Source organism: Sceloporus undulatus, chromosome 3 (assembly GCF_019175285.1).
Source record: "Sceloporus undulatus isolate JIND9_A2432 ecotype Alabama chromosome 3, SceUnd_v1.1, whole genome shotgun sequence".
In the NCBI taxonomy this organism is placed as follows: domain Eukaryota; kingdom Metazoa; phylum Chordata; class Lepidosauria; order Squamata; family Phrynosomatidae; genus Sceloporus; species Sceloporus undulatus.
Window position 1 is genome coordinate 152,339,095 of NC_056524.1, and position 10,648 is coordinate 152,349,742.

Genomic DNA, 10,648 nt, shown 5'->3' on the forward strand with positions numbered 1-10,648 from the left:
CTGGAACAGGCTTGGCACATTACAAAAGTGGGCGGGATGGTAATGGAGGGCAGCATAGGATGCAGTTTACCACACAGGAGAATGCCGCCACTGCTGCCAGAAATTCCCATTCCATTCCAGATGCGTTCCCCAGGAGGCAATTTTCAGAAACTGTTTAGAAGCGTTCCTGAAAATTGCCTCCTGGGGGACGCATCCAGAATAGAATGGGAACCTCCGGTGGTGGTGGTGTTCTGCTGTGCGGTAAACTTCATTCTATGCCACCTTCCGTTCCCATCCCACCCCCTTTTGTAATGTGCCAGGCCCGTTCCAGGGGCTGTGCGATAAACTACTTGGTCTCCCTGAAGCAGGAATCTGTAGAACCCTCTATATGTTGTCAGTGGATATATGAAGTACACACTCATAGGCCCCTCCCAAGGCCAGCCATCTAAGGAAGGTCAAGTCTAACAACATAACTTAGGTGGCTCTGCATATCGCTAGCCATCAAAATAATGGGATTTCCTCCTAAGTAAACACATTTAGGGGCAAGAAGTTTATTTTAGTAGGAAAAAAACAAAGGAGTTGCTGAGACCTATTTCAGTTGATTTTATGAGCAAGATCAATACCAATACTTTATTGGTATTTATATGCACTCCTCACACTGACTTGGCTCTTCCCTTGTACTTTGCTCTTCTTGGCACAAAATATTTCTGTCAAACATTTGCAGTGGCTCAGTAGGACAACAGGTACCACAAAAATGTGATTTTAAATATCCTTACATGGTGGCTTGTGGTGCATTTCCAACGGGTTTCAGTCTCTCTCTCTTTCTCTCTCTCTCTCACACATATGCATACATTCTAGTTGTTAAAAGCTCACCTCACAGATCTGTGTGGGAAAATTTTGTTCCTCTAAACATAATGGGATAAAATAATTTTGGGTTTAGTTGCTCTCGCTATGGATTCAACTGGCTTGATTGCCATTTTTATGATTGTCCCCTAAAATACAGTTATCTGACAAGGCACTTCATAGGGAAAATTGTAAGTCTCTGTGAGATTCTGTCTCTATAAAAATAACCCTAATAATTTGGAGAAAAATACTCATTTCTCTATATAAAAATATTGTTGCTGTTGTTTTTTCAAAATTTTATGTTTGTTGCATATTTTTTAAAAAAGTACTGAATGCAAAAAAAAAAAAAAGCTCAAAAATTCTTGTGATCTTGTTTAGTGGTTCCCCTTCTATAAGTGAAGATATATACTCTTAAACATTGATAAGAAGTATAATTCAATAGCCACGGCTGTGGCTCTAATTATAACCAAAGCTGCCAAAATGTGGTGGACCACTCACCACTCCTTCTTCTACAATATGGGTCTGAAAACGGGAAAATGAAATTTCTTTCCCTACTTCTCCTGTGCTTCTCCAGACTGAATGGCCCAAGGCTTTGTGAAACCTATTACTTCTGTTAAAAAGAACACCCTTATTGTCAAGACAGCCATTGCAAACAAGGGTTTTCCACATCAGTCAACTGATAGGTTTGCTTTGAAATAAGAAAATGTAGGTCTCCATGCTGGTTTACTGATTGCTCCTTTGCTATCAGAAAGGGAGCTTGTTCTACTGGCTGGGGATCTTTTGATCAGCACAATTCTCTATTTCTATTCTTCTGTTGTTCCACCTCAAGCCCTTGTCTATCAGTCTTCCCTTCTCCTTAATTTCCTTTTCCCCTTAACCTTCTTTTCCATTCAGGGAGTTTTCAACCTCTTGCCTTACCTCACTTGCTAACCAGAGAATTGCAAGGGTTTTCAGAGACACACTCTGACTCTTGTGCTTGCTCTGGGGGGAAGAAAGATGTTTAAAAGCAAAACAGAAAAGGGTGTTCCTCTTTGTGGCTACTCGTAGGTGGTGGTTTCTTTATTTACCTTATTTACTTAAACTATTTTTGTCTCAGCTTTCTACCTAACTTCACCCATCAGAATTACAGATTAATTTACAACAATACACATAAAACAGTCAAAGACTGATAACATAAGATCATGCTAGTTTTTTACAATAGTGACAAACAAGAGTCTCCTCTGCTTTGAAAAAGAGGACACAAATAATATAGGTTTTACCTGCTGCCTGAAAAGGAGAAGGAAGTGGGAAACTGAGCACCTTGCAATTCCAGAGGTTGGGCACAATGAAAGGAAAAGCACATTCCTTATCTCACTTTTGAAAATGGAAGCACCCCGCAACACACGCTCACACACTTTGAGGAAGATTTCATTGTAGAGGGAAATTCATATAAGAGAACACATGTCTTCATGTACCCTTATCACCTTGGTAACTTTTTAGGAACTAGTTGTTGGTTTGTTTATTTTTTCTGGGGGCATGGGTATACTTTCTAAATCTTCTAAAATTACAATTGATGATTCACTGTTATTCATCACTGCCTGCATCTGCATTGCAGCAATAATCCAGTTTGATTGCTTTAACTGCCATGGCTCAATGCTATGGAATTCTGGGAACTGTCATTTGTTGTAGCACCAGAGAGCTCTGTCAGAGAAGGTTAAATGTCTCACAAAACTACAATTCCCAGAATTCGACAGCACTGAGCCATGGGAGTTAAAATGGTGTCAAACTAGATTATTTCTGCAGTATGGTTGCAGCCATTGATGTGTGCTCTTCCTTTGGGATGATCTGGTGGCAAACCTTTTGTTATTTATTATTAGATCAAAACAAATTGGCACCAGTTTATTACAAAAAGGCCACTATTTTTCTTATAGTTCAAGGTTAAACAGAATGTTTGATATTTGATTTTGTCAAAGATTTCTGATGGTTAGTGAGAGAGGACTTTTGTTTGGGGCTGCAGTACATACAAGTGTTTCCTGACTAACATATCAGTCTCTACAGGTTTACTAAGGATGGGGTCTAATCAACTCAATAGAGCTTCCAGTTAGTCAAGATTGCATTGACTATCCCACTTACACAAAGCAAATGGAAAGTCAAGTCTAAGCATTAGTGATCCTTTGCCTTGTGCCTCTGATTACAAATGCAAACTTTTTCTTCAACATTTAACACGAACATCTCAGAGATCTGGAATATTGTCATCTACATGGCAAAGATTTGTTTGTCCTTTGTGACAGTTTTTTTCTATTTACCTCTGTGGCATGGCAAGAAAATATCTGGTTCCAAGAGGGGTAAGAATACTTAACAGATGTTTCCTGCAAGCAGTTTCTTCTTGTAGTGAAATATGTTGAGGAGATTAAAATACTTAAAATAATAAAGACTGTTCAAGATGTTAAAATTTTGCACTTACCGCTTGGTGCATTGGCTAGGCGTGCTTTGATTGAAATCTCTCAATCGGTATATTCCAAAGCAAAGCATATTGTATGTTTTCAAAGCTTTACAAAACAGATCCCCGTAACAGCCACCATCCTAGGAGACAAAGAAAAATGAAATAAAATTTAAAGGCATTTTTTTCCACCTCAGTTATCACAAAGACGTTGAAGGGGAGGGAGATATTTTAAGTCAATAGTTCCATGCCAAGGGAACAAGGTGTGAAGCAATCTGTTGTTTACTTGTCACAAGTGAGAAACAATTAGTCAAGGAGCTGTCTAATTTAAATGTTTAATCTTGAAACTAGCTAATAAACATGTGCATGGGAATGTGTGCAATTCCAGTGATTGTACTGCAGAAAAACAACCTAAACTGGGACTTCATCTTTTAATTGAAGATGCAAGCTTTGGGGCCAGAGAACCGCTATTCCTCAAATTAAGAGCAATGGAGTCTGAACTACCGGGATGATTAGGAAAGTGTGACTTATCCTTTCTTTCCCCAGTTTTGGAAATTACTGCCTCATATGGCTCTGTTTATTTAACTATGCTGTCAATTTTCACCAAGATAGTTTGGATTTCACTGGGGAGAATAATACTTTAGTAGGTAACAATCCCCTCACTTTGCCCCTTCAAAAGGCAGAAATTAGAGAAGAGGAAGAAAAAACATGTTTGTCTCCAAGGGAAGTTTCCAGACATCAAGGTTCTCTTTTGTCTCCCAGCCAAACATTTGTTTTGATTAGGGGATTCAATTGGCATTCAGTGTGGCAAATATAGAAATGGGTACATGTTACAGGATGAATCAAACTTTCAGATCTACCATCTTGAATAACAGCCATCTTGGGATTGGCTTACTGTTTCCCAGCTTGCCTTCTATTTTTTGGCAACTCCAAGGTGATTAAAACTGTCAGTAACAGTGACTTTGCATACTGGAAGAACCACAGGTTGGGCCTCACGTATATGGAATGGGAAATGTATATATGTGACAGGGCAGTAGGACTGAACATGTGCTTCCACCTCCCAAAGAATGTATTATGTAGTAAATGCATATACGTGTGGTTATGAGCATTCCTATACAGAACAGATGGTGTAGGAGGGGAGATCATGGGCAATTGTGCAACTTTGCTGGGAGTATGCCTTTTACTCCCAGCTCCCCCCGCACCATCTGATAATCTCCATAGAATTTTAAGAGTTATGCATGTAATGACCATGGCCAGAATGAATGAATTTATTCAGTTTTAGTGTCTACTACATTCAATTTTTAAAACCAATAACATCAAAAACTCAAGCTCTTTCTTCCCTGAATTTGAAGAAATTTGTGAATTTTGGTAATTTTATTCAATCAAAAAATAAATGAACCCCCAAAATCTCATCCATCTATACTCTGGAGTCAACAGTTACACTGCACAAAATAAAATAAAAAACTATGTCCTTTGGTATTAAAGAACCCCTTGCCATTCATGTCACTTAAAATTGCTGAGAGGCATAACAGGTTTGAAGGTGGTGGTTATATGGAGGGCCATCTGAAAAATTTAGGGAGATGAGAATTATCATCTCTGGCTACCATAATTAGTCATCCCTAAGATTACATTGGTCATATTATTTTGATAGCTTTGAATCACAAAACAAGAATTAATTTTACTTTGAAAGAATGATTGTTTATACCATCTATATAGAAGCAGATAAAAGCACTGATACAATGGGTCCTTTGCTTTCTTTTCTTTTCTTGTTATGTTCTTACCCCAAGGTCTGCAAAAGGCCCATCTAGCAAAGCCAGCTGGGCCACCCGACACCTGTCCCTGTTGGCGAGGGTCTGGGGTGTGCTGTAGCCTCCCCTTAGTGCATTCTCCTCAGCAATAAGCGACTCTAGCTCCGGTGTGGCTCCTCCGGTTACCAAAGTACGTATCAGTGTGAGAATATTGTCATTGAAGTATGTCTGCAGAGATAAAAGAAAGCTCTTTAAGCAAACACCATTAAAGTCACAAGTGAAGACATCCAAATTACAACTTTTCTGGGTTTCTGCTGTTTAAAGTTCTTGGCTGTCTCTTCAAATAATTTCCCATTGGAAGTGAAAAGACAGCAGCCCCCAATTACTCTATTTTCTTCTGTCCCATTAGGCTTCTACTCGATCCTTCCTCCCTACCCCCACGCACACACTTCTATTCCATCTCTCCTTCTCTCTTTTTTCTTTTTACTAACCCCAACTCAGGGCTGATTCTTATTAAAGAACAAAAATGTAAATCATTCATGTTTGCTATAATTGATGTTACTGGTGAAGCAATGACTGCCTTCCTTCTCATTGCCTTCATGTCTAATAACAGCCTTTAGGACATGTAATTGTAAAAAACAGACCACATTTAAAGCTTACAGAGACTAGATTGCCTTTTTATACTTGTCACCAATCCATTGGGGAGCCGCCTCTGTGCTTCGGATGTCATTACTTATTACTGCGACTGGACTCGAGCAGTCTTCCCGATGTACTGTACTAAACATCTTATTACGAGACTTGACAGTGTTCAGACACAAGCATGTATCAATTAAACATTTTGAGTTCATTCCAGATAAATGTATGATGAGTTTAGGGTCCTACTGGTCCTTTTAAAAAACTCTAGGGTATAGGGTAAGTGTAGTTTATTAGGAAAGATTTACTCCACAGTGACATTTTGCCAGCATCAGTAGCTGCACTGCCCTGTCAGGCAAACAATGGACATTTTAAATATTAATTGGATGCCAACGGAAGGAAGTTCATTTAAAAGTACAATGGTCTGGGTGAAAGATGCTCCATTAAGTAGCCACAATTTATGACTCACTGGGTAGACAATGTATTTTCTAAAGGAATTATTATCTGGAATCTCAGTAAAGTCAGTGCTGTTGGTACCCAGGGAAACCTTTTGTCACATTTTGCTTCAGGGAAAACTGAGTGCTTGTCCAGAGACCACCCTTCTTCCCTGAGACATTTTGTTTCCACGTTACTATCACCACTACTTCAAATCTACCTGATGGGGAAAAACCTCTGGATTTTTAGCAGGGAAATTTTTTGCACACAGGCATTACTTGTTGGCACATTTAATCCACTGCCTCTGAAGAAATCTGGCAGATGCCGCGTTACAGAAAGCCTAGCAACCTGATCCAAAATATCTAAAAAGCTATATGCAACTGCCATCGAATCATGCTTTGCAGTGACATCATGATGCAATGGTCAACTTGCCTCAATATATATTTGTATTGGCTTATATTAAAGGTTTAATATTGTATGTGCACAAATGGGCCACTGGTGGGTCATACCAGTGATGGTACTACAGTTTGTTTTTCTTGCTATGGATTTTAAATGGAAGGGTAAAGCCCTTGTCTATCCATGTGGAAAGATGAGGTAATAGAACAATGAAGTTGTAGAATAGAATATATCTTATTATACTGCTGGAGAAAATGTCAACTTTGGAGGGCTCCCTATGTAATAAACTTCCTGTCACCATTTTGCACTTTGAGAGGGTTATTTTATCATAGTTAAATAATTTTAAAATTCTATTCCCACTAAGGTGAATGTTTCTTCTCATAATTTCCTAACTTTAAAGTGGGCCCTTCTCATCCACAGGGGTTTGATCCCACACCCCCACAGGTGGGTAAATCCTGGGCTAAAGCCCATACTAATCAATTGGTAGCAACATGCATGTGCCCACAGGCATGCACTACCATTGGTTAATATGGTGTTGGGGCAATCCATGGGATCTCCAAGCTGTAAATGGCTAGCTCTCCAATACAGTGAGCTCACTGTACTACCACATTCTTGCCTCAGTGTGCTGGATGTAGAGGAGACTGGTCCTACCAAAGAGAAGGGTTTTTTTTCCTATCATAGGTATAGGACAGAAGGAGAAGGCTGGGAGATACAGAAAAACAGTTTTTTAAAACATAGGTCCCGTCTATAGGTTAGGATTAAAGGTAAACACCACATCCAAGATGTTGATTGCTAGAGATAATGATGTAAGGAAGGGTGGAGTTTCTACCTTTCATGTTTGTCTACACTTCATTCCCAATTTACTGACTTCTACTTAACTGTTAATAGAACAGGAGCCCCCTGTCACTCTTTGCCTCTGATCAGGTTACAGAAAACAACTGCTGCTTCTGCGTTTGATGTGGGTTGCTGGTTTGCACTTCAGCAGGAATGGATTAGAGCATTACACAGAGAGACTTCATATAGTTCTCAAAAGATGCCATTTCCAGAAGTACTTTAATGATATTTAACCTCTAGGCATATATACTCAGCCCTCCATAGGCATAGATTCTTCATTCACACATTCAGCAATTCTTGGCTTTAAAAGATTAAAAAAAGGATATAAATCCAAAAAGCAAACCCTCATTTTGCTATTTTATATAAGGCAAATGCTTGCCCTACAAGGGTCTTCTGTCACTTGACCTTCTACCAAGGGGAAGTCTGGGCAAAGGAGAAGGACAGGTAAGGTTCCTCTGCCACTTGGCTTTACCCCGAGGAAAGATCCAGGCAAAGAAGGAGGAGGATGGAATTAATATTAATTAGTATTACTTAATATTATTAATTAATTAAAAATGTAGGTCAGTGTAATTAATATTTAATTAAAACCTATCTGCAGCCTGAAGAAGTTTAGCTTATTTTAATTTTGGCCTTACCTACTGCCAAGTTGTGCTGGTCTGCATTATTTCAATTGCTGCTCGGGGTTAAAAAAAAAAAGGAGTACCTGACAACATTCATCCTGCGCCACTACTAAAGATGTACTACTAAAGATGTCACTAACCTTGATCTCCTTTGCATCTACCCATTCTCTCTTTTATGATCCCAATTCAACGTTGCAAGGATGATAATTAATATTTGGTCCTTAGACCACACCCAAACTGAGTCTTTGCACGTAAAAATTGGTAGCTACCTAGAACCCAATAGGAAAGGGCGATAGGCCAAAATTGTTTGAAAATTGTGTTCTCATCAGTTTTTGGGTGGAGGCCAACTTAAATCTATAACGCCTTGCAAAAAAAGCTCTCTGTATAAATTTAGAAAGGCAAGTAAAGTTAGCACACACCTTTTAAAGGGATGGCTGGCATCAAATTCCTCTTGACAGCTATGCAGAGATTACTGGCAAAGACCTTTAAAATTGCAATTGTGCTTGCAAGAGTCACAAGGCGGCTCCAGCCACACTAGTATGAAAATGTGCACTGAAGGAGGGACAAAGGAAATGCATTACCCTGCCTTACTATAATCTGGGTAAAAGACAGCTGTTTCTGAATTCAGTGTGTGAGCTTGCAGTGCCACCTAGCCCATTGTTTTGCATTCCACCACAGCTCTTTTGGAATACAAACAGTTGGATTGTGCAGTCTGGATTTCTCGTCCACTATTTTTAAAGGTAATAACCACATGTTCTTATGGTTTACCATCAATGTGGCCATGTATCTGAAACTAATTGGTCTTTTACAAAACAGTGAACTGAAAATTAGCAAGTCTTCTAATGGCATTTTGCCCTTTTCTGTGCCACAACAGCTTCACATAAAATATTTAACAGTTTGCATAGAATAAAACTTTAAAAAGAAACTCCAGTGGCTTCCAAGTGTTGTAGAATTCTGTTTCGCTTTGTCCAGCATTTGAGCCAAATTAAGATATAGAGATGCACTTGTCTTTCATCCAATATGGAAAATCACTCCTAACAGCAGGGAACAATAGTGCAAGTCTTGGCTTTTCATTATGGCTGTCAACCAAAGTTGGAGGGGAAGACTTTAACATATTAATTGCAGTTTTTGACTGGTTGACTAGCTGTAAATAAATTTGCACAGCACAGAATCTAAATGAGGGCACTCCTGAAACACTGTTCAAGGAGGAGTAGTTTATCTTAGAGATAAGGATTTATCTTAATAGAACTGCTTAGTTCCCCAGCTGTCTTCCCTGTGGCATCTGCTATTGGCCACATTCCTCCACATTTGCTTTCCTAGGCTCAGGGCTGGTCCTGCAATGAAGCAGAGCAAGGTGGTTGACTCAGGGAACAGATTTTGGATGTTATGGAAGACTGGCAAATTGCTATTTTAATTTTTTTACTTAACTATTATTTTGTTTTATTTATTTTTATTATTTATTTGTTTGTTTATTATCAGGAAAGGGAGAGATTCCTCTGGAACCTTCTGCTTCAGTAGTGTCTGTTAGTACTATGCATCGTGAGTTGACAGGTTGATAGGACATCTAGGCTGACTCTGCCTAGGCTTGTTTCTATTTCTCCTGAGACTTAAAATTTTGCTCTCTTGTTTTGCCTCAGTTATCTATGTCTAAATTTCACTTTAGCCAACATCCAGTTATGGCTATATTGGGACCATATAAAGAAGGCATAGGCCTGTTACAGACTGCCAAAATAAAGCTGCTTCGGGTATCTTTGGAGGTATGGTATTTAAATGATGCATGGGTCCTAAGAGTCTGGAGGTCGCGCCAAAGCCACACTCCATTCCTAAGCACTGGAGTGCAGCTTTGGTGCAGCTTCCAGATTCTTAGGATGCATGCATCATTTAAATAGCATACCTCCAAAGAGACCCGAAGCAGCTTTATTTTGGCAGTCTGTAACAGGCCATAGAACCATGTACAAGTGCGCAGTTGAATCTTTGTGTTTTGAACACAATTCCTCTAGAGGAGAGAACCACAAGCAAATCATTTCCTCTAATCATTAGAAAGTATGTGCGACTTGTTGGACAAATGCTTACATGTGTATGCAAGATTATGGAACAAAGGGACAGATTATGTGTCCCTTTGTTCCATAATCTTGCATACACATGTAAGCATTTGTCCAACAAGCCGCACATACTTTCTAGTGTGCATGCTCTCCATCATAGGAAGAATATCAATGTGGCATAGGAAGCTGTTGCTTTTAAACACCCCTCCCCCCCTCCTCTGTATCTCACAGCTAGGCTGAGAGGCAAGAGAATGAAAGCTGAGTTCTCATTTGGAAACATGTGAGTTCATGCTCTTCTCCCAACTCTGAAATCTTCAGAAGTCAAGTTGAAGAGTTCATCATGGGTTGGTATTACAAACTCTGGGTTTCTTTGAAACCATTGCAGTTTTTTACAATGTATATTCTGGAAAATGTGCACATATTTGTGATCATTCTTAAAATCAATTACAAGGGAATACAGATGTACAGGAAAGTGGGTGAATTATATATCATTACTTCAATATTTTGCATATTTTATGTATCTATTAAACATTTTAAACCTAGACTTCATTCTGCAGGTATCAGGCCAATGTACACATATAACTGAAATAACACCTAATGCAATATCAACATTGAAACCAGATCATCATCATAAAAAAGAGTGAATACACTTAAAGAGTGATAAGCAAGGGGAAGAGCCAGATAGGGCCTTGAAGGTAA

The 10,648-nt window shown here is 39.1% G+C and overlaps 1 protein-coding gene across 26 annotated transcripts in view; it reads right to left on the minus strand.

The window, feature by feature from the left end:
- KCNMA1 (potassium calcium-activated channel subfamily M alpha 1) overlaps positions 1-10,648 on the minus strand; it is a 612,911-nt gene that overhangs the window by 14,432 nt on the left and 587,831 nt on the right. For all 26 annotated transcript variants that reach the window (XM_042456625.1, XM_042456624.1, XM_042456616.1 and 23 more), the window contains 2 exons: positions 5,023-5,217; positions 3,266-3,384 (listed from right to left, as the gene is read on the minus strand). In XM_042456625.1, the coding sequence (XP_042312559.1) occupies positions 3,266-3,384; positions 5,023-5,217 (314 nt within the window). The remainder of the gene's footprint in view (positions 1-3,265; positions 3,385-5,022; positions 5,218-10,648) is intronic.